The 24,931-nt window shown below is 42.3% G+C and overlaps 1 pseudogene and 1 gene segment (V, D, J or C); both read left to right on the forward strand.

Moving 5' to 3' along the window:
* The first annotated feature begins 225 nt into the window (after window positions 1-225).
* LOC117527793 lies at window positions 226-22,730 on the forward strand (annotated as a pseudogene).
* A 597-nt stretch (window positions 22,731-23,327) lies between these two features.
* Window positions 23,328-23,980, forward strand: LOC117527798. The segment is given in 2 exon segments: window positions 23,328-23,531; window positions 23,605-23,980. Coding segments are annotated over 2 exon segments (378 nt in total).
* Window positions 23,981-24,931: the final 951 nt, after the last annotated feature.

The following is a 24,931-nucleotide window of genomic DNA, read 5'->3' on the forward strand; positions in this document are numbered from 1 at the left end:
TTGATGTACAATGTCAAAAATCATAAGAAAACAAAACATATCACATTTTTCTGTGTAAATTTCCTGCAGTAACTAAGGTTTTAAAACAATGAGTGACAACTGAAAATAAATTTTCATCCTCCATCAGTGAAGCATCATCTCTTGACTCTTTCTCTTCCTTCCCAGGATGCACCTGTATGCTTCATCTGCTTATTATGAGCTGAAATGTAAATACTGAGGTCAAAGGTCAGGTGTTTGCATAATAAGTGACGTGCTTCCTCCTCCTCCTGTCAATCACTGTGATGTTGAGTGTGGTATTAAATTGCTCCTCCTGCACCTCCTCTGGTCATCCTCCACAGCCTCTAATGTGTCAGCAGTAAGTTTCCACGTTCCAAGTCCATTGTGAGCACACAGTGACAACATGCTGGGGAGCCTCTGCACTCTCATCACTGCTCTAACATGTAAGGAGGCTGACTTACTGCAGCTTTCAGCTCAGTCTGTTTCTTTCTCTTCATCTCATCTTCTTCTTTCCAGGTGTCAGTGGTGTGACCGTGGTGACACAGAAGCCTGCTGTTGTCACGGTGACCACAGGAAACACAGCCACCATGGACTGTAACCTGGGAACTGTTACTAATAGTGCAGCTCGCTGGTACAAACAGATTCCAGGAGGAGTTCCTCAGTTTGTGTTGTATTATTATCGTTCTGACAGCTCTCCAACTTATGGTTCTGGTTTCTCATCTTCCAAATTCACATCTACTCATCAGTCACAATCAGATTATCGTTTGATCATCAGTAATGTAGATCAGTCAGACTCAGCTGTGTATTACTGTCAAACGTGGGACAACTCTGTTAATGAGTTCGTATCACAGTGATTCACTCTGTGACAAAAACCTCCTCACGAAATACTTCTGCTTTTTCACTCTGACACATTTTAACTGATGCTGAAGCTTTGAAGAGTTCTGTCTTTAGGTCATTTCAAAGTTATAATTCACCTTCAGGAATTATTGCAGCAGGGGAGGTGATGGGTCTAGTGGTTAAGGTGTTGGGCCTGAGTCCAGAAGATCATGGGTTCAAATCCCCGTCTTAATGGAAAATCACTAAGGGCCCTTGGGCAAGGCCTTTAATCCCCTGTTGCTCCCAGAGCAGAGCTCTCCACTTATTGTGCTCAAATTCATATTTTAGAAATGACTCTGTCCTGATAGCAACATTAAAGGCAATTACATATTTTGGCGCTATATATATATATATATATATATATATATATATATATATATATATATATGTATATATATATATATATATATAATCATCATGAGGTTTATGTCACAGAAATCCTACTTTACAATCACACTGCAGTCATTGTTAAATTATTTCCTGTTGCATTTATAATAAACATTAGTATTTATTTACAGTGTCTGTTTTTCTGGTTAAAATGAGATATAAATAATCGACCAGACTTTAAAAAAAAAGTACAAATTTCCATGTTATTTTGTCTAAAAATAAATGTCCGAGGTTCCTTATGTTAAACAAGAAATGAAAGAATCTGAAATAACAGGTGGTTTTAATTTACAGACGAAAGGTTTCTAAAGAACCATTTATTGATTTATTTAGCTATTTTAATTACAAGTGTTCTAAACTTTTTTTTAACAGAAATCAGAAATAATGAGGTAACAACAACAAAAAACATTTCGAAGGATTTTTCTTCAGAAAACTGCTCCAGAAATGAGGAGTCCTGTGACACGTATGTTTTGCACAGATCAGTGGTTTCTGCCACCCGTCTTCCGTGTTTTGGCCCAACGCGTTGTTCCTATTGGACAACCCAAAGGTACGTCACAGCTCAGCAAGTCGGAAGTTGGTTTGGATTGAACTTTGACTCCGTCAGCTTGCTGACAAGCGGCAGTGCACGCTCCCGTCAGATGCGTCGGTTTAGCTCGGCTTTTGACGCGACGCATCTGACGCATCTAAAACGCAACGCGTCTCATTGAAAATAATGCTTTTTAGACCGATTTTTGATGCATTTGACGCATCTGACGTATTCAGTGTGAAAGGCCCATTAAGCTTAAAGCCATTCAGTGTACAGGCTTAGTGTTCTGTTCATTCCAAAGAACAAAGAAAGAGCAAAAAGTTTATCTTCTCTTAAGCCTGGTTCACACAACAGGATTTTAAAATTATCTTTAGGTTTCCAAAACCTGAGAGATCACACACGTGAAGATAAAAAAAATCATAGCTCTAACAGGTTTGGTCGTACAGTGTGTGGTGTTCAGCCACACGGTAAGAACAACACCACACACGAACAGATTTCATGCACGGACATTCACAGCTCAGACAGGAAATCTCGCAAAATCTTCGAGATTAAACGTGACTTCAGAGTAAACAAACACAGATACTGTACTATTTATATGTGGACTATTTAAAACAGAAGGGGAAAAAACGATAGAAAAAGAAAAGGCATTCTTTAAAGGAGTGGAGACAGCGCGACCACTGGACTTTCTGGTAAGTCAGAACAGCTGCTTTGATTTTATTTTCCGCTCCGTGCATCCGTCACCTCGCTTTCTGATTGGCTGAACGTCACATTCAGCAGGCTGTGTGCTTGTTTTGGTCGGAGGACACAACACACGCTGCGATATCGAGCCAAAAAAATCCAACATGTTGAATATCCCCGATTTGCGATCGGAGCGCTCCTGACGTCCTTCCGAGCAGATCAGAGAGCTCTTAACACACAACACACGGGAGGAATATCTGATAAGGTTATCTTTAGCATCATCACGATTGTCGGGGCGTCCTTAAGATTGTCGGAAGGGGAAGATCGGGTCCGATATCGGCCTAATTATCCTGCCATGTGAACCAGGCCTTAAACATTAACGACGTAATCGCGATGTGCTTACGCGTGGTAGGATTTGATTCGGTTGGCGCTCTAGGGTTCAGCCAAAACCGAACCCCGTCAACAAGGCCAATGTTCGGCTGAATCCGAAACCGAATCTTGGATTCGGTACATCTCTAGTTGTAATAAGTTGGTTTAAATAATAGATAGATGTTACATAATCTTTGTACATTATTTATATTTAAGCCCAGAGGGAAAAAACTATCAGGCTCGGAAGGCAGGATGGCCTGGACGCAACTGCACAACGCTGGAACACAGCTTGGTGGAGACAAAACGTTCACTGGGTGAACAGGCTGGGGTCGGTATACAGAAAGGCAGTCCAAACAGAGCAGCAGGATCAAAAACATCAAGCGAAAAAGCGTGGTCAGAGTACACGGGCAGGAAGTCAAAAAACTGATGAGGCAACACAACAAGGCAAGAGAACAAGAACAGGGCTGGAAGCAAAGGCACAAGGCGCATTGATCTGGCGAAGGACAGAGACAAACTGTAAGGCTTATAAAGCACCCAAGTGATTAACAGCAAACTCAGAACAGGTGTGTGGAGAAACTCCCAGAACCGGGGTGTGGCCAGACAGAGGGAGACACCCACCAGGAACCAGGAGAGACAGGCAAGAAACAACAGGACAGAGAAAACTCAAGAAGAAAGATAGACAGAACAAGAGACAGATGGAGTACAACAACAACCCATAAAACCAAGAACCTGACAGTACCCCCCCTCAATGGCCAGCCCCCGACGGCCCAGGAGCAGAGGGGTGAGAAGCATGAAAGTCACGCACAAGACCAGGGTCCAAAATAAACCGGGAGGGAACCCAAGACTGCTCCTCTGGGCCATAACCCTCCCCGTCCACCAAGTACTGGAGACCGCGGTCCCGCCGCCAGGAACCCAGGAAGCGCCACACAGTAAAGACGCCCCCCCCCCCACAAAGCGGGTGGATGGCGGGGGAATGGTCAATGGCACAATGGCCTGGAACGGAACGGTTTAAGATGGCTAACACATGGGTTAAAGTTCTCCGTCACCGTGACGGATTTCCGTCATTTGTAAAATTTAACCACACATACACGTGCGCACGTGGTGTCATGCGTGTTTTGGGGCTGAACTATGATAGTCTCACTGTCAAAGCAACATCCCATTCTGCGCTAATCAAAGCAGCAATGTCAGCGTGTATGGCGCTGCACTGTGAAGGAAGGGACTGTGTGAATTTTTCACTTCTCTCTGCTCTGTTTACTGCTTGCCATGAGCCACGGTCCTTCTCCTCTCTGTCTTTGTCTTTGTCATTGCGCGCCAAAAAAAAAAAACACCTCCGTGTTGGAAACCATTCAGAAGATTCAGACAGCTTTTGATGGCTTTTCAGTCGAGTGAGTATCCGAGAAATTGTTTAACAGCTGGGCATGTTCCAACTTGTCCTGTGAGACTTTCAACATGGAGGTGTTGTTTGTCCAGCGGCTGTGAGCGGCTGCGTCCCGACGCGTGAATCCGTCTGCACGTCTTTCATTACAAAATCTCCTTTAACAGTGGAATGTGCTGATAAAGTATTGATCCCGACCTCTTCTGAAACTTCTCTGCTAGTCACATGACGTCCTGCATCAACAGAGCCTTAAATTTGGAAGTGATCTGCTCGTTCCAGCCTGTCGATGGCCGCTCGGGGCGCGGTGCGCCCTCCGCCGCCGTGGGCCGTTTTTAATCCAGTTTTAATAGTCCTTAATCCGTGTGATACCGACAGAATCTTCACCGAAATCCATCTGAATCCTTCGAATGGTTTCCAACTGGCTGTCTCTAATAGTTTCTGAAAAAAAATTCATGGAGCAAAGCGGCAGCCTCTCAGCCATTTCACTGACAATAAAAATCCGACGAGGGGGGTGGACCAGTGCTCACACAAAGCCTGCCCACAGGCGAATGACGCAACCGACAGGCGTGAAAAAACTCACGCATGCGCACGAAGGTTCAAGCTTGTCTGATGCAAGCACACATGATTCAAATCCATATAGTTTTTGAAAAAAATAAAAAGGTCAGATACTTTTCTAACAGACCTCGTATGTCTGTGAGTAATATTTACCTTTAATATATTAAACCGTCCTGTTATGGTCTTATAAAACAGTTGATAGATGTATTTTATAACTTAAAAACGGGACCGATGCTAACACGTTAGCATGTCTATGGCTTTTTCAATGATAAAGTTAGCATTAAGCAGTTCGCATCTCAGCACAGTTTGTGTGCATGTTTTCTGTATAATAAATAATGGCTTAGTGTTTGTTGTCGTAAAAGAGTCAAATGTATTACGAATTATAATTTATTTATTTTTATTTATATTTTAATAATAATAATAATCAAAAGAATCAGAATCAGAATCGCCTTTATTGTCATTGTAATTTCCATTACAACGAGATTTGAATGCAATTCCAAAAAGGTGCTTTCCGTGGTGCGAGTAATTTTTAGCCAAATGAAAGATCGTGAAATTTAACTGTAAATTATTCAGAGTATGAGGTCTATTAGATAAGAAACCAACACTTTTATTTATTTTTTTTAACTATATGGATTTGAATGACATGTGATTACACCAATCATGCTTGAACCCTCGTGCGCATGCGTGAGTTTTTTTCACGCATGTCGGTGACGTCATTTCCCTGTGGGCAGGCCTTGAGTGAGATGTGGTCCAGCCCTCTCTGCTGAATTCCTTTGTTTCACACGCTGCTCGAGACGGCGCGCGTTGCTTTATCAAACTCTTTTCTGGACCTGTGAGGAATATCCGATTGGACACTATTCGAGAAATTAAGCTGGTTTTCGGTGAAAAGTTTAATGGCTGATGAGAGATTATGGGGTGTTTCTGTCGGTGTAAGGACTTCCCAAGGAGCGGGATGTCGCGCAGCACTTCCAGGTGCCATCGTCGGCCTGTTTCGACCTGAAAACATCCTAATTTAAGGCTTAATTCACCCAGGACGTCGTGAGAGAACAGAGAAGATTCAGAAGAGGCCGGCATGAGGACTTTATGCAGATATTCCACTGTTTAAGGACATTTTGTAATGAAAGACATGCGCACAAATTCGCCGAGTCGTTTCCGTGATGACACCTCCGTGTTGAAAACCATTTGTAAAATTCAGGCGGCTTTTGATGGCTTTCAACAAGTGAGTAACTGAGAAATTGTTTAACAGCTTGGGCATGTTCCAACTTGCCCGTTAAGGTTTCCAACGGAGGTGTTTTTCCTGTTGCGACCCCCCGCGGTCGGGTCCGGCCCGACATGCGACTCTGCCCGCACGTTCTTTCATTACAAAATGTCCGTTAACAATGGAATGTCCGAATAAACTGCTCATGCCGACTTCTTCTGAAAGTTCTCTGTTCTCTGACAACTTACTGGGTCAACAGAGCCTGAAATGTGGAAGTTTTCAACTTGAAACGGCGAGACGCTGCCGCCTCGAAGCGCAGATCACCGTCAGGCGCCGTGGGCCGTCCTTAAAGCGACACTACCAGACTAAAATCTCTCTCATCAATTTATCGAATGGTGTCCACTCAGTTGTGCCTTACAGTTTTGAAAAAAATTTGATCAAACAAAGCAGCAGTCTCTGAGCCATTCCTAAACAATGAAAAAACGACGAGAGGGTGGGCGACTCCTCACTCAAAGACTGCCCACAGGCGAATGACGTAACCGACAGGCGTGAAAAACTCTTGCATGCCCACGAGGGTTCAAGCATGTCTGATGTAATCACACGTGATTCAAATCCATATGGTTTTTGAAAAAAAATAATAAGGTCGGATACTTTTCTAATAGACCTTGTATATGCACAACTAATATAAACATAAGGTAAAATAAAATAAAATGAAATGTGGACTAAGTAATGTAAAATGAGAATTATATACAACTGGTTAAGTTTAATGACAATTTGTTTCGGTCAAACCACATCTAAGCTGTGTTTTTACACAAAAAAAATAAAATGCAGTAAATTACACATTTGTGTCTTTTTCATGAAAATAACTTATTTAAGATCACGTGTTACACTTTAGTCAGGCTTTTAAAATACTTTTGTGGACTCTTGCTGTAATATGTTGTCAGTGGTTGAGATAGTTTCTGTAGGCATCTAAAAATAATTGGCTGAAACCTGATGGAAATCTCTCAAAATGAAACAAAACATTATTCGAGGTATGTTTTTGACGAGAATATAACATCATAACTTTATTACAAGGTCAAACGTTGATGTTGTGTGATAAAGGCCTTTTAATAATAACTCCCTTCAAGAAATAAGGGTAAAACTCACATGTAAGTAAAAAAACAAAACAAAACAAATCAAAACAACAACAAAAAATGATTAAGTTGTTAGTTGCAGCCCCAGTTTGTTTTAGGAGTGAGAGCATTTTACAGATTAAATGTGAAAAAGCCAATTTTGAGTTTCTCAGTGCATATGCGTTTTCAAAACTGGTGACAGTGTTACTTTGTGCACAGCAGATCAACGCTGTCAGTTGCTTTAGGCCCTAATTTTGTATTTTATTGACTGTACAGCGACACAGCACCCATTTGGTGCATTCACCGGATTAGAACAAATCAAAATACTACAGAAGACAAAGAATTTTTACTTGACAGTTTTAAGTGCGTTTTCTTTGTTTCAGAGGGCTTCATACCCATTAAAATTCACCAGAATATACAAAATTTGACTTGCTTTTTTAAAAGAAATTATGGGGGAGAACCCCCAGACCCCCCATAGTCAATACTGTGTTTTTACTTAACAGTTTGAAGTGAGTTTTCTTTGTTTCAGAGGGCTTCATACCCATTAAAATTCACCAGAATATACAAAATTTAACTTGCTCTTTTAAAAAAAAACAATTCTGGGGGAGATCCCCCAGACCCCCCATAATCAATACTGTGTTTTTACTTCACAGATTGAAGTGAGTTTTATTTGATTCAGAGGTCTTCATACCCATTAAAATTCACCAGAATACACAAAATTTGACTTGGTCTTTAAAAAAATGTTCTGGGGGAGCACCCCCAGACCCCACAGAATCAAGACTACACCCCACCCCCACCACCCTTTTATGTACCTTTATGTTCAGGTTTTGCATTCTTTTTATGCTTTGTCTGTCTCTCCTTAGAGGCTATTTAGAATTGATTTGTATGCTGTATAATGTGTTTATTGTATTTATTGAGGAAAAAACAGTGTGTGCCCCCACTACGCCACATTTTAGGGAATTGCTGGCATTGATTTTTGCCAGGAAAAAATTTCAGTCAGATGAAAATTTATTGCTTTAACCCATGGGCTAACATGAAAAGTGGGGTGGACTTTCAGAGATCTAGGAAGACGGAGATGGACAGAGACTGGATTAACAAGCTTAGTAACCGGGAATGGACCACCGAACCTGAGGGCCATTTTCCGAGGAACACCACGAAGCGGCAGGTGCCACGTGGACAGCCAGACCCGCTGTCTCGGAATGTAAGAGGGTGCTGTGGAATGTCTGCGATCTGCCGCCGCTTTGTAACATTTGAATGAGCGCAAAAGGGCCCTCCGGGCCCACTCCCAGGTCCGCTGGCACCGCATGACAAGATCCAGAGCAGAGGGTACCAGTGAGCACAAATCAGTAGAGGTGAACAGAGAAGGTTGATGACCAAAGACGACATGGAATGGAGAAAAAACAGAGGAAGCAGTAGGTAAGCAGTTATGAGCCAGTTCATTCCAGGGTAATTGAGTAGACCAGGAGACGGGGAACTGGGAGGACAAAATACGCAGCCCATTCTCCAATTCTTGATTTAGGTGTTCAGTTTGACCATTAGCTTGAGGGTGGTATCCCGAGGTAAGACTAGATGTGACCCAGAGAAGCCGGCAGAATTCCTTCCAGAAATGTGAAATGAACTGGGGACCCCAGCCCGACACTATGTCCTGAGGCAAACCATGCAGCTTGATAACATGTTCCAACAAAGCTTCAGCAGTTTCTTTAGCAGACGGGAGCTTTGGTAGCAGTACAACATGAACCATTTTGGACAATTGATCTACCACCGTCATGATCACAGAGTTGCCACTGGAGGGCGGTAAACCAGTCACAAAGTCCACTGAGATATGAGTCCATGGCCAAACAGGGATGGGTAGAGGCAACAGAGCACCTGCGGGTGGATGGCTAGAAGTCTTATGCATTGCACAAACAGAACAAGCATTCACATATTCCTTGACATCTGACATCTTTGTCCACCAAAACCGTTGGGAAAGAATATACATTGTTCTTCGGGCACTCGGGTGGCACAAAAAGTGACTATCATGTCCCCATTGAATGACCTCCCCTGTGGAACAAATAACTTGCCGTTCGGGCAATCTGGAGGAACATGTTGTGTGGGCCGCTGAAGAGGAGGTACTGCTGGCCCACCACCACCAGAGGGCACCCTGCATGGAGTGCGGGCTCCAGGCACCAGAGGGCGCTGCCGCCTCACAGGAGTAGCCGGGGTGACAGCTGACACTCATCACCTATGACAGCTGTCACCACTCATCTGATCAGCATCGGTATATCAGCAAGACGTCATCTCCACCTCTTTGCCGAGATATCGCTTTACCAGGAAGGTAACGTTCTCAGCTGATTGTGAGATTTTTTCGACAGTAACCTTTTGTGTATTGTATAGCAGACTCTTTTTCCAACGAGAGGTGGAGGTGGTTTTCCTGCCTTGTGGATTGCTGGGTGCATACGCGCCCACATTTAATTGTTTTTTTGTTCCTCGCCAGCAGTACCAGGTCCGACACGTGGAGGCAGTGGCCACCTGGGAGTTCGGGACTTGGCGGCTCCAGTATTCCCGGGGTCTGGTGGCGGAGGAAATCGTGTGGTTCCGGTTCTGCTTTGGACAAACGTCTTCTATCTTCGAGCCTGCCCACACGACACCTTTTGTGATTTGACTTTTTGTCTATTGTTGTAATCTGTTGTGTTTGTTGTGCCCTTTCACAACAGTAAAGTGTTGTTATTTGACTTCCTCCATTGTCCGTTCATTTGCGCCCCCTGTTGTGGGTCCGTGTACCTACACTTTCCCAACAGAACAGGAGTGTTCCCTACTACAGACCTAATCTTAGATTCAGTATTCCAGGTTAAGGTTGACACCAAACACTTGGCCGGCTTGTCAGGCTTGCTATTTTTGGACCTCGGTCAATAAGACAAAACAAAGTTAAATCGGCTGAAAAAGATGGCCAACTAAGCCTGACGCGCGTTAAGCCGCTTAGCGGTGCGAAGATACAGGAGGGGAGAATTAGACTGGCTGCGAGTGATTGTTGGATATATGTGTTCATGGCCTCGCGTTCAGGGGCAGATATTGAAAACAACTTCCCCCATGGAGGGGCGGCCCCTGGAAGCAGATCTATGGCACAATCGTACTCGCTGTGTGGTGGGAGTGACTTGGCTTTAACTTTACAGAACACATCGGCTAGATCATGGTAACATGCAGGAACTCCTTCTAGATCTAATCTACCTACACCAGAGATGTTGACAGGCTGAGTTAGGCAGGCATTATTACAACCTGGACCCCAGGACTCTATCTTCCTGTGAGACCAGTCTAAGCTGGGTTTGTGGCGTTGTAACCAGGGGTGCCCAGGATTACTGGGTGAGTCATTTTGTCAAAATTGTGGAAACTGATGTTTTCAGAATGGTTATTGGGAATGGTAATACAAACTGATTGCATTTGGAACTTGATTTGACCTAATGGACTACCATCCACTGCATGCACAACCAGAGGGCGTGGCAGCCGATACAACTTAAGATGGAGGGACCTGGCAAGAGATGATAACATTAAATTAGAATCGGCACCAGAATCAAGTAACACTGGGCAGACGTGAGTGGATGAATCAGTCTTTAGCTCAGCATTTATCACATTCTGTGAAGAGGGAATAATAGAACTTTGACTCACCCGCACTAGTGTTTTCGGCCACAGCGGGCACCCCTGACCTGACAATGAAGAAGAATATGACCAGGTTGTCCACAATAGATACAGAGTCCCTCCACATGGCGGCCCTCCTTCTCTTGGTTGGTGAGGCGGGGCTGCCTCACCTGCATAGGCTCCTCGGCGGAAGTGGAGGGGAGGACGTCCGGATGACCAGAAGTAGGCAGCCGGTCGATAGAAGGAATGTGATGAGGGCGTTCATGGCGTGGATGGTTCGACAGGCGACGGTCCGTGTGGATAGCCAGGGCAATGAGATCGTCCAGATCTTTGGGCAAATCCACCACGATCAGCTCACTCCGGATGCTGTCATTCAATCCCCGGAAGAACATGTCTTGGAGTGCCATGGGATTCCAATTGCTCTTCGCGGCCAGAATGCGGAAGTCAACTGCGTAGTCGGCCGCACCGCGATTGCCTCAGCCTCATCAGCTCACATGCCGCCTCACGCCCTGGAGAAGAGTGCTGAAAGACCTGCTGGAGAGATTTGGTGAAAGCTGCCAGAGAGGAGCAAGATGGCCAATCTCGGCTCCATTCAGCCGTGGCCCACGCTGCCACCCAACCGGTCAGGTGAGTGATGACGAAAGCTATCTTCGACCTCTCTGTCGGAAACATTGGCACCATCAGTTCAAAATGTAGTTCACATTGGGTTATGAATGGCTTGACATCTCCAGACTCACCAGAAAAACGTTCAGGTCACGAGAGTTGGTTGCAGACCTCAGGAACAGATACGGGAACCGGCGGGGCAGCTAACGACCCCAGAATTGGTGTGACGGTGGGAGTCGTACTGGTTTTAGCCTGATGTTTAACAGCAATTAGGAGTTGCTCCATCTGAGCGCTCACAGAGTCCATAAATGTGTCTTGCTGCTATGCCAGGTCTCTGAGTCTGGTGTTCAGAGCGGCCAGCTGGTCCTCTTGTTGCGCTAATTGCTGGCTATGGTGGCGTACCGCCCGCTGGAAGGGATCAGCGTCTGCTGTGTCCATGGTTGGCCAGATCGATCTATCAGGCTTGATAGGCAGGACGGGCTGGATGCAAATGCACAACGCTGGAACACAGCTTGGTGGAGACACAACATTTACTGGGTGAACAGGCTGGGGTTGGTACACAGAAAGGCAGTCCAAACAGAGCAACAGGATCAAAAACATCAAGCGAAAAAACATGGTCAGAGTACACAGACAGGAAGTCAAAAAAATGATGAGGCAACAAAACATGGCAAGAGAACAAGAACAGGGTTGGAAGTGAAGGCACAAGGCGCATCGATCTGGCGAAGGACAGAGACAAACTGTGAGGCTTATAAAGCACCCAAGTGATTAACAGCAAACTCAGGTGTGTGGAGAAACTCCCAGAACCGGAGTGTGGCCAGACAGAGGGAGACACCCACCAAAGAACCAGGAGAGAAAGGCAAGAAACAACAGGACAGAGAAAACCCAAGCAGAAAGATAGAGCAGATGATGATAGATAGATGGAGCACAACAACAACACATAGAACCAAGAACCTGACAAAAACATGATCCAAAGTCTGACCCTTAATAAGTGTTGGGCCAGAAATACGCTGCCTCAAGTAAAAGTCTCTCTTATAATGATGAGCTCAGCAATCACAGTATAGGATGCATCGTCAATGTGAAGGTTAAAATCATCAGATATTAAAACCTTCAGTTTAAGAATGGATGGCAAAAAGTCATTAAATTCAGCTGAAAGGATTCTAGCCATGCCCGAAGGTCGGTAAATTTAAATTATGGAGAGACGGATTATTGCCTACATCGGCCCTGATGATGGATTAGCCCGAATATCGGCCGGGCTGATAATTGGCCGATGCCGATCATCGGCCCAGCAGATTACCGGTCTATGCCTAATTAAAATGCAATAAGAGGTTTTCAAAGAGCCAACCTTCATCATCTAGTGGTCAAATGAAGAAAAGTGTCTTGGTTCATCGGATGCTGACAGACGACGATTTGAAGGAGCTAATTGACGGTGCTAATTCTTCTAACACACACACACACACACACACACACACACACACACACACACACACACACACACACACACACACACACACACACACACACACACACACACACACACACACACACACACACACACACAAAACAAATCCACTACGCCATAAGCCATATGGAGACACCAAGAGCTGTAAGGATGAAGAAAATGAAGGTTGGGCCTGTTGGTACTTTGCAACTTTCTCAGGAGTCCTCCGAGATAACATATCCTCGAAGGACTCCTTCAGTTGGAAAGGTTCCCTGACTACTGGTGTCCATCACCCTGTTCAAGGATTGTGGCCCCTTGAGGCACCTAAGGCCTTCAGGTAACAGCTTCCCACTCAGGCTTCAGCAATGGAAGCTTTGAACATTGCCCATTCTGGTTCAATACCCCCAACCTCCACACGGATGACAGAAAAGCTCTGCTAGAGGTGTGAGTTGAAGATCTGTTGGACAGTGGAGTCCTCCAGACATTCCCAATTTAGCTGCATTATCTGTTTGGGCTTACCAGGTCTGTCCACAGTCCTCCCCCACCCTCTGATCCAACTGGTGATTAGTTGACAGCTCTGTCCCTCTCCTCACCCGAATGTCCACAACATGTGGCCTCAGACCAGATGATACAATCACAAAACTGATCATCAACCTTCAGCCTAAGGTGAAGTCCATGTATGTTTTTTAATATTTCAACACCAGATGGAGCAAATCAACGTGATGGTTTGAAAGCAGTTAGGAACATAATGAAGCTATGTTTAGCACAGGGATGACGTTTCATCCTTCTGATACAAACTCCAGAGGAACATTCTGATACAGGGGTGTAGCAAAGCTTTCAAAACATTCCAGAACTTTTTTTTTTAACTTTGCTATCACTCATTTCCAAACATTATTTCTATTCTTCAGTTAGATTTTCTATCCCATTCTGTTGTATATTTCTGTCTGTATTTGACTCACTGACCAGACAACACGCTTCTCTCTGCATGTGTCTGTTACTTTAGCAAACACATCAAATCAAATCAAATCAAATCAATTTTATTTATATAGCGCCAAATCACAACAAACAGTCGCCTCAAGGCGCTTTATATTGTAAGGCAAAAGCCATACAATAATTACAGAAAAACCCCAACGGTCAAAACGACCCCCTATGAGCAAGCACTTGGCGACAGTGGGAAGGAAAACTCCCTTTTAACAGGAATAAACCTCCAGCAGAACCAGGCTCAGGGAGGGGCAGTCTTCTGCTGGGATTGGGTGGGGCTGAGGGGAGAGAATCAGGAAAAAGACATGCTGTGGAAGAAAGCAGAGATCAATCACTAATGATTAAAAGCAGAGTGGTGCATACAGAGCAAAAAGAGGTGAATAAAAAGAAACACTGGATGCATCATGGGAAATCCCCCAGCAGTCTAAGTCTATAGCAGTATAACTAAGGGATGGTTCAGGGTCACCTGATCCAGCCCTAACTATAAGCTTTTTCAAAAAGGAAAGTTTTAAGCTTAATCTTAAAAGTAGAGAGGGTGTCTGTCTCCCTAATCCGAATTGGGAGCTGGTTCCACAGGAGAGGAGCCTGAAAGCTGAAGGCTCTGCCTGCCATTCTACTCTTACAAACCCTAGGAACTACAAGTAAGCCTGCAGTCTACTCTCTGGAACCCTGATCACATCAGATTTCTAAAACTCAGCAGAGTTGGTTGTGATTATCACTTGACTGGGAGACATGGGGGAACCCCACAGTTTCTCTGAAGGGAAAAATAGAATAGGGTCAGGAAGGGCATATGGTGTTAAACTTCAAATAATGAAATAATAAATATAAATATTTGCTATAATGGATCCACTGTGGTGACCTCAAGCAACAGGGTCAAGCCGAGAAGAAAAACAAAGCTGTAATTTCTAGAGAATGTGATAAATGTTAGGGCCCCTTCACACATAGTGCAAAGTTTGGTCAATATGGCGAAACAGTTAGAATTAGTGCACCACGAAACATCGCAGATGGGCAGGCGTGCACGAACTCCCGCACAGGGATCGTGCACGCGACGGTGTCTTTCGAGCAGGAACAGCGCGAGGTGCACCACATCGCACCACTTATGTGGAATAAATGGAAAATAAAAAACAGCTGGTACCTGTGGGACCACATCGCACCACTTATGTGGAATAAATAGAAAAACATATGCCACTAAGCAGTGGTGGGCACAGTTCAGATAATCCGATAACTGATAATTATCGAAGATAAAGTTTTCGGATTATCTTTTCAGGTAATTTTGAAAACCATTATCGGACTAATTATCTTCCGACAGACTTTTGTCCGATAATTTTTAGACTGTTAACATGGTAAACAAAGGTGAGCAGATGTGTAGTTCTACCCTCTGCAAATAGAGGAGAACAGCTTCAAGAAGAAACTGCTCTATCCTCTGCAGGCAAAGGAGAACTGGTCACCAAAAAAAAAAAAAAAAAAAACTAATTTCTTTTAAAACCATACTGTGCGGATTGATCCTAATATCGATAATATCGATACCAATGCTGGTATTGATATTGAACGATCCTCATGTAAAAAGATCGATACTCAAGCTTTTTTTCTCTCTCGCACGCACTGACTGCTGCGCACACAGATTCATCAGTCTACTCTGTGTCTGTAAGAGCAGTGATTAGCAGTGTCACACAACACGGAGCAGTGCCCCCTTGTATTGTGGTTTGTCAGCCCTCAACCTCAGGAGATTTTGTTTTAAGTTGTGTTGAGTGATATTTTTTCAAACAAAAATGTTGATTGTGATAATAAAGTATTTTGTTGTCCCATACAATGTGTGGGGAAATTTTATCCTGGGTCTTTTGGATCCTTCGGATCTATGAAGCTTAAATATGAAAAAGTAGGAGTATGAACATCAATATCGGCAATTCTGGGTCTGTATTTACTTGGTATCAGATAAATACCAAAATTCCCAGTATCTCCTTCCTCCAGCCAATATCACTCAAGTCATCCAGAGGCATACATTTTTAACTTATGGTTCAAATTTTAACCAAACTAATTTCGGACAAGTTATTTAAATTAACTTCACGTCTGAAGTGTTATAAAGTGAAAAATCAGATATATGTTTTAGTTTTAAAGTAATGCGCTAATTTTTAAGGTTTTAGTGTGGACATGCTGTGTCCAGGTGCATTATGGGTGATAGAGTAATCTCAGTACGTTCATGACAGGAGAAATGCATTTCAGACACTCTGATCAGGACAACAGCATTAAACTCTAGTGCTTTAAACTGTCGTGAATATATTCTCTGGGTTTATAGACGTTATTACCTCCGCCAAGGAGGTTATGTTTTTGGTCGCGTTTGTTTGTTTGTCTGTCTGTTTGTTAGCAGGATAACTCAAAAAGTTTTGAACGGATTTTGATTAAATTTTGTGGAGTGGTTAGAAATGAGAAGAAGAACAAGTGATTAAATTTTAGTGGTGATCCGGATCACGATCTGGACCAGGAATGTTTTAAAGGATTCTTCACCATTGCGGGATGGGGGAATTTTGACATTCTAGTTTCTAACTCCACAGAAACAAGGCAGAAAGGCTTGAAAAAATTAGGGTGTAACATAGTCAAATGTTCTATCAAACAACAAAGTTTGGTGATGATTGGATCCGGATTCCGGATCTGGTGATCCAGAATATGCAAAAATATAGGGAAAATAGAAAATGTGTCAGTGTAAGGTGACAAATGAAACTAGAGATGCACAACTAACACCAAATTGTAGCTGAATCTGTACTGATTCAGTAAGGTGTCATCAGATTTGATGCAGCTTCAAATGTTATGGACCTCGATCCAGAAGAAAACCGCCATTACTGAAAAATCATTTTTATACAATAACGTTTTAACTAATAAAGACATAAAAGTGATTCCAAGTTCTAGTGGTATGTTTTCATGGTCAAGGATGTCAAATATAAAGGAAAGAAAAGTGTATGTATCATAGTTTTGGTTGTAACACTGAATTGTTGAATAGATCACTGTGCCAAGGAGGGAATCTCTTTAGGGTCAGTGACCCTATGGCCTTGTTTAGAGAAGTGTTTCATAAATGTTAAAAAAATTCATATGTTTGCAGTTTAGTTGAATAATAAACTGAATTTTGTCTCTTATTTGTTTTTGTCTATAAGCACATGCAATATCAATATCAGTGCTCAGATGACAGTAGCTTCTGGGAAAGGTGCAAGTTGCAATAAACTGTGATGCCAAGCGTTAAGGATACATGCTATCCAGTCACAGCAGATGAAACATTTTTTTACTACTAAGTAAACATCATTGTTACACTTTTTTAGGTTCAATGATTCCACGGCGTGTAGATGTTATGGTGTCAGTGACCCCATGGCCTTGGCGGAGGTTTGCACTCTCTGAGTGCTTCTAGTTGTGCTTGCGTTTATTAAATTCCACGCATCTTAAACGCTGCAAGAAGCAACACAGATGATGTGGAATTTTGTTCTGGCAAGTTTTCAAGGTCTCTACTGCCATCTACTGGCAAATAGTGTTCATGGCAGTATTCAAACTGAAGCTGGGCTGATATTTTCAATCACTGTACTCGGTTTCAGCTCAAACTGTACAACAGAACCGCATGGTGTAAAAGTTAAGAGCGCACGATTTATGTTCTCGTCAGACTCGTGTTTCCAGAAGCAAAACATAAACAGAAGCTTTTTTTTCAAACTTAATTTACAAAAACTCTGGATGGGAGACATCAAAGTTAAAAAAAAAACATTACAAGACAGGTCTGCGGTGTTTGCACAGGCACAGTGCGAGAGTTTGGACGCTTGTAGTGCTTCAGCACTGGAATACCCTCACGACGGCTGACCAGAATATCAAACAGGTTTGATTTTCATCTGACCATACGATTGCCGATCAGGAGGAGGTCGTGAGAGGTTAAACGCAATTCGTTACTTCATGTATACTAAACGATGCAGGACATGCAATTAACCTGAAACTCTGTGTGATCCAAAAAATTCTTGCACGAATGAAAAATCAGCTGAAAAAGGGCCAAAACTCGCACTGGCACCAGTAGATCATGGCAGTGTTCTATTTATTTTGACACCAGTTAAATCAGACAGTTATCTAATTACAACTTGGCTTTTTTTTTTTTGGAAAATGTCTTTTTTTTTTTTTACAAATAAAAAAATGGCATATTTTACAAAAGGACATTTATCTGTAAACTCCAACACATGACACACCTCACATAACAGTTTTTTTAAATTGCTAAAACACATTTCACAAAACTCTCCCCCATTTTCTCAAAACGCATCACACGTCACACCAAAACAGCTGCTCAAAGCCTGCAAGAATGTAAACACTGTATGCATCATTACACACTACAACAAAACAACTGAAAACACAATGTTCGGTGTGTGAGAATGTCCTTTTTACGTTTGTTCACAACTGCCAAAGCATAGTATCTGTATCTAAACAGTATCTGTTCTCAAAATATATTACTGTAGAGTATGGAGCATTCATAGATTTGTGTGTTTCATATGAACAATATGTAAATCTACAGAGAATACAGTATGTACACTACTGTACTGTATCACAACTCAGTGCAAACACTACAGAGGATCCATTACACACAATACTCATTGAAGACACAATGTTCAGGGTGTGATGGTTTTTTCATTTATTGAACTATACCACACACACACACACACACACACACACACACACACACACACACACACACACACACACACACACACACACACACACACACACACACACACACACACACACACACACACACATCAGTGTGCGGCATCACGTCGTCGAGCTGGGTCAGGCCACAGGACCTCATCAACGTTGCAGGCATGATGGTGTGAGTTTGCCTTGCTCTCCCTCCTTGGCCTGCTCCTCTCCCTCCTTGACCTTCTCCTCTCTCTCCTTGGCTTGCTCCTCTCCCTCCCCTGACTCTAACTCCTCTGTACTGTATACGTTTGGAACCTTCACCAAACTGTGCATTCTGAACTGGCTTCTATAGGTGTGGTCACATCATTTGCAACAAGTGTCGTTATGTTTAATGAATGAAGCCAGGTGTGTACATTGTGTTCAGGTTTTGCTGACTGTGGCAAGCATTTTGCATCACTTGAGCTTTGCATCTGAGCAGAGTTTTATGCAACTTGTGTTTTAGCAAGGGAAAATGTGTTTAGATTTATGAGAAAAGGAGGACTGTGTTTTGTGAATTGTGTCTTCATGTGAAATGTGTTTATGGTTTTGGCAAATGGGGGCGAGTTTTATTAAATGTGTTCAGAGAACTGGTCATTTGGTTTAGAGAATTGGGTTTTGTGTTTTAGCAATTTAAAAAACTGTAACATGTTGGTTTACATAGAATGAATCAACCAATCAGTGTTACGGTGGCACATTTTACCTAGAATGCCATTTGTCTGTGTTTGTTACAAAACTTCAGAATTAGTGCATTATTCAACTTTAAAACATGTATGTTATATCTTAACTTTGCAGAAATGACAGAACTGACATTAACAGAGTTATTCCATCAGTATTCATTTTATTTATACACCAAACCTAACTCAGCACTGCTTTATTTTCCAAGACCTTGGCCTGACAGCAGGGTACAATTGGGTAAAGTTTAACTTTGTGGCTTCTGCCAGTGCCTTTTGTGCTAGAAGCACAGAAACCTGCTCCCTTCTAGCAGGGGGCAGGATCTTCAAAGACACAAGTCTGTTGTTGATTTTGATGCGTCCAGAAACAGTTATGGTGTTAAAACTCAAAATCAGTTTGTTAGTAGTTGCAAGTGTACCAGAGACAATACTGGACGTTATCGGTTATCTGTAACTTCTGATACAATTTTGGGTGGTTTATCGTTTTACCTTTATCAAAGATAACTTTTCAGTGATCTGATTATCAGTTATCGAAGTTAATTATTTGGTTATCTGTGCCCACCACTGCCATCAAGGGACTGGAACCTGCGCCTTCCAGAACTTTACCACTAAGCTATGGAGCTGTTCTTTGCAAGCTGCGAGAATCTGCCTCATATCCGGAAGGACATGGAAGTATTACAAAAAAAAAAAATACACACACACCATATAAAACACTGCATTTATCAAGTGATAAAAATGGTCACTTATATACAGTCATGAAATGACATGAATGAGAAGCAGTGGGCTCTGATCTTGTCGACATCTACTGGTCCAGTGCACACAGTTACCCTGCGTGCATGTTCTGCCCGACATATGTGTCTTGTGGACGGTGCGCCACAGCTCAGACAACACATCATGAGGAACAGAGCTCACGTGGGTGACGTGATGGTCAGCTCGTCCGCTGCGTGTTCTGATCTGACTTTCCGTTTCAACCTGGCAGGCTGTCAATGTCCGCTCCATGCACGTGCTTGTTCGCTACAGCTTGTCACCACTGCGATATTTGTTTTTATTTATGTCAACGAAAGTACAGCAATCAGACACGTGCCTCACGGTGGACAGTTGTTTGTCCATGTCTGTCCAAACACAGTAGGTTTTGTCCAGCTGGACTGTCCAGAACGACAGATCCCTACAGCTGCTTCTGTCGGAAGCCACGCCTCCTGTCAGTGGAGTGCACACACCCATGTGTCACTGTGTGTGTTTGCAAAATCACACTCATGGGAACTTAGACAAATTTCACATCCAGCACGACAGTGTTTGTCTGCAGTCTGTTGTCGTGTTCATAGTGCGACTGGCCATACATTTTCGAAGTGCCATGCGAGTGCTGTTAAATGTTTGTGTGTGTCTCCTAGAATTTGGCCGACACCTGCTGTGAGAGGGTGGGATGGGTTCGCACAGTGCACACACTGTCTTTCAGCCACTGAGGTGGGCAAACAGTTAGTTGGAGCAACAGGTGTATGAGGCGTTGGAGGCAGGTACAAAATTTCACGGTTTGCTTACAGTTCCTGCTTTGTGTGCACTTTGACCAAACTTCACACTATGTGTGAAGGGGCCCTGAATAAAACCTTTGCAAAAGAGCTGTGACTGTTATATGTTCTCTAAAACTGAAAGCAGTCAGACTAAATTAACTGTGTTTCATAAGACAAAACTTGAAACAATTTGAAAAAAAAAAAAAGAAGAGAATTAATGTTCAGCCATAATTCAACTGAAACAAAATCACACATTCACATGACAACAGGTGACCTAAATTCAGACATTTTTCTTTTACAGAGACAAAAGTGTGTCACCAAATTGTGTCTCACTGCTGGACTGTCTGATGTTATCTGAATTAATATTTATATTCTGAACTTGAGAACTAAAACAGCACAAAGCTTTACAAAATGTAGAAAGAATAAAGTGCTGTAGTGTTTTTGTCTGTGATCACAGTGATGAAGAAAATGAGATGTTGACAGTGAAAGTTGGTCTGAACATGTTTCAGCTTCACTGCCCTCATCAGTGAGAGTCAGGAGGTTTTTGTACGGCCGTGTGTACAAACTCAATCACTGTGGTATTCGGACAAGGAACCAAGCTGATTGTCACAAGTAAGTACTTTTCTACTCACAATATCTCAGAATAAATGCATTGTTTTGTGAGCAGTTTACTCAGAATTCATTAAATTTATGATCTTGACAATTAAATTGTTTATGATATGATAGGTTCCTATTTTTAAACTCTTGATGAGTTCACATTGCTTCAGGTAAAATAGTAGGACATGGTGCACTTTAAAGTGCTGACATTTTTTCTTTCTATTTTTTTTTTTTTTTTGCAAATTACACCTTTTCTCTTAAAGTTGTCATGTTTTGCAATCAAAATTCAGTCCTTTTATTTCTTTATTCTTTATTTTTGTCAAAATGGAATTTTTAATTTCCAAAAATTAGTCATGTCAAGATCATTTTCAAACTCCATTAACACTATGGTGTTACTTAAAATACGAATTACAGTTACAAGGTTAAAGGGAATGTTAAGTGTTAAATTTGACCAAAAACTTATTCTGTCAATAATAATTATTCTTTTTTTCTGATTCCATCTATTGCAAATCAATCAGTTCATGATCTTGAGTTTGACTTTGTTACTTGCATGATGTGTGGTTAATTACAAAGATACATGTAGAATTTTCTTGATTTTCAGTTTTGAATGGTACATATGTTCTTGTAATTAATCTTTACAGTGATCCAAAACCCTTTTCATAAAATTAATAAATTTCTCCCAATTGATTTACAATACCACATCCAAAAATCATAGATGAATTCACTGTAAACAGTATCTTTAAAAATCCAGATGTATATGACATTTAATAGTCACATGTTTCAAACTTATACTTTGTCCTTTGAGATAAAATATTCAGTGACATTCTAGTTTGTATCTTTTTTCAAATCATTTTTTGAAAAAAACAAATAAACCGTGTTTATAATTTGAAAACATAATTATGCAGAAAATCTTTTTTTTCCAGATGTGAATTGATGAACTGGTAGAATTTGTTCTGCATCAGTTCATCTTGAACTAAGTTAACCATTATTTTTACAAGTTTATTTCTGTGTGTTAACTGAAACTGCATTTCTTCTGTTACTTTATGTTCTCAACATTCATGATCATTTTATATAAACTGTGTCATTTTCCATAGTTATTGACTCCAGTAACTGATTGTAATTTGTACTTTGTTCCTTCATATTTTCACTGTGTCCTCGTGTTGTCTTCTGAATGTCCTCCATGTGTCTTCAGGCTCCAGCCTCCCTCCTCCTGTCCTGACTGTCTTCCCTCCGTCCACTGCTGAGCTTCTGTCCAACAAAGTCTCTCTGCTCTGTCTGGCTGTTCTGTCCTCTGGGTCTAAAGGTTTGTCTGATGTCACCTGGTTGTCTGGTGGGAGTCCAGTGAGCAGTGGGATCTTTACCAGCACCGCTGTCCAACAACCAGACCAGACTTTCCAGATCAGCAGCTATCTGACCATTGAGACGTCAGACTGGAACAGGGATCAGGTTACACGTGTAAAGTGTCTTTGGGCTCCCAGACTTCAGAGAAAAACATCAAGATGTCAGAATGTCCCACTGAAGAACAGCAGGAGACACAATGACCATTTCAAATCTGCTTCTTCACTGCTTACAATGTTTACATGTTACACATGAAGGTGATCAGAATATTGAACATTGTAAAAAAGTTTTGTCTGCATGCTTGTAATACATGTTGTTACTGTTAGGTGGCGCTGTTGTATCAACTTTGCTGTTTGGTGTGATTAAAACTTCAACAAAAAAATATGAAAAAGTGTCTGTTTTGTGAGTTTCAATATATTTAATATGAATATCAAATTAATTGCAGTATTGTAATTATATTTTAAATTTATTTATCTTTCCTCCACTTAATCTAAAACAAATACTTTCATCAAGGCTTAGAGGCATGTTTTAAGAATGAGCAAGTTTGTTAGAATAAAATATTAGTATGAATTAGTAATAACAGTCATTTTCAAATCCCCCCCCTCTCCCCCTGGATACAGTATGAAGTTATGTTGCTGATGTACAAGAACTTCACAAACATAATAAAACCAAAAAAATCACATTTTTCAGTGTGAGTTTCCTGCAAACACTAAGGTTTGAGAAACATGAGTCATAACTGAAAATGACTTTTCATCCTCCATCAGTGAAGCATCTGCACCTGCAGGCATTTTATAGCTGATATGTAAATGCTGAGGTCAAAGGTCAGGTGTTTGCATAATAAGTGACGTGCTTCCTCCTCCTCCTGTCAATCACTGTGATGTTGAGTGTGGTATTAAATTGCTCCTCCTGCACCTCCTCTGGTCATCCTCCACAGCCTCTAATGTGTCAGCAGTAAGTTTCCACGTTCCAAGTCCATTGTGAGCACACAGTGACAACATGCTGGGGAGCCTCTGCACTCTCATCACTGCTCTAACATGTAAGGAGGCTGACTTACTGCAGCTTTCAGCTCAGTCTGTTTCTTTCTCTTCATCTCATCTTCTTCTTTCCAGGTGTCAGTGGTGTGACCGTGGTGACACAGAAGCCTGCTGTTGTCACGGTGACCACAGGAAACACAGCCACCATGGACTGTAACCTGGGAACTGTTACTAATAGTGCAGCTCGCTGGTACAAACAGATTCCAGGAGGAGTTCCTCAGTTTGTGTTGGTGAATTATCATGGTTGGAGCTCTCCAACTTATGGTTCTGGTTTCTCATCTTCCAAATTCACTTCTACTCATCAGTCAAAGTCAGATTATCGTTTGATCATCAACAGTGTGGAGCAGTCAGACTCAGCTGTGTATTACTGTCAAACGTGGGACAGCTCTGTTAATGAACACGTATCACAGTGATTCACGCTGTGACAAAAACCTCCTCACTAAATACTTCTGCTTTTTCACTCTGACACATTTCTCTGATGCTGAAGCTTTGAAGAGTTCTGTCTTTAGCTCATTTCAAGGTTCTAATTCACTTTCAGGAATTCTTACAGTATTTCTGTCATGTTCATGTGTATTTATATCCCCATCACACTTGAGCACGAATTCCATGAATGCTGTACGAATTAACATTCGAACGACATTCGGGGCAATTCGTGCTGCACCCGAACGCCTCGGACAGCGTCCTACAGCAGTCAGCAAATTTGTGTGTTGCTCGTGCTGGAAAACATATGAACAGTGGTCGAGTTGCAGTCATGCTGCATACTTACTGCCACACAGATGGACATTTACACATCATTCGTGCAATTCGACCTGCAGTCGAACTGAATTCGAGCTGCATTTGAATTACTCGGACAGCATTCGTGAGGACACCTAGGGAAATATGCCAAATTGGCATGAATGTCGAGAGCAAGCACACAACTGTCGTGCTGCACTCGGACTGGGGAATATTCATACTGCTGTGTGACTGCTTCCTCAAATGGCATTTAAACTGTCATCCAAAATGGCAACCCACCAGCATTTGGAGCATGTCCCGACTGTGTCACCGCTGGGCCAGATCCCCTATCCCCCTGTGCATCCTGTTCAGGGTGCGCAAAGGAAACATACAAGGGCTGTCAATAAAGTATAGGTCCTTTTTATTTTTTTCAAAAACTACATGGATTTCATTCATATGTTTTTACGTCAGACATGCTTGAACCCTCGTGCGCATGCGTGAGTTTTTCCACGCCTGTCGGTGACGGCATTCGCCTGTGAGCACTCCTTGTGGGAGGAGTCATCCAGTCCCCTCGTCGGAATTCCTTTGTCTGAGAACTTGCTGAGAGACTGGCACTTTGTTTGATCAAAATTTTTTCTAAACCTGTGAGACACATCGAAGTGGACACGGTACGAAAAATTAAGGCTGGTTT

The sequence above is a fragment of the Thalassophryne amazonica genome, chromosome 16 (assembly GCF_902500255.1).
Source record: "Thalassophryne amazonica chromosome 16, fThaAma1.1, whole genome shotgun sequence".
In the NCBI taxonomy this organism is placed as follows: domain Eukaryota; kingdom Metazoa; phylum Chordata; class Actinopteri; order Batrachoidiformes; family Batrachoididae; genus Thalassophryne; species Thalassophryne amazonica.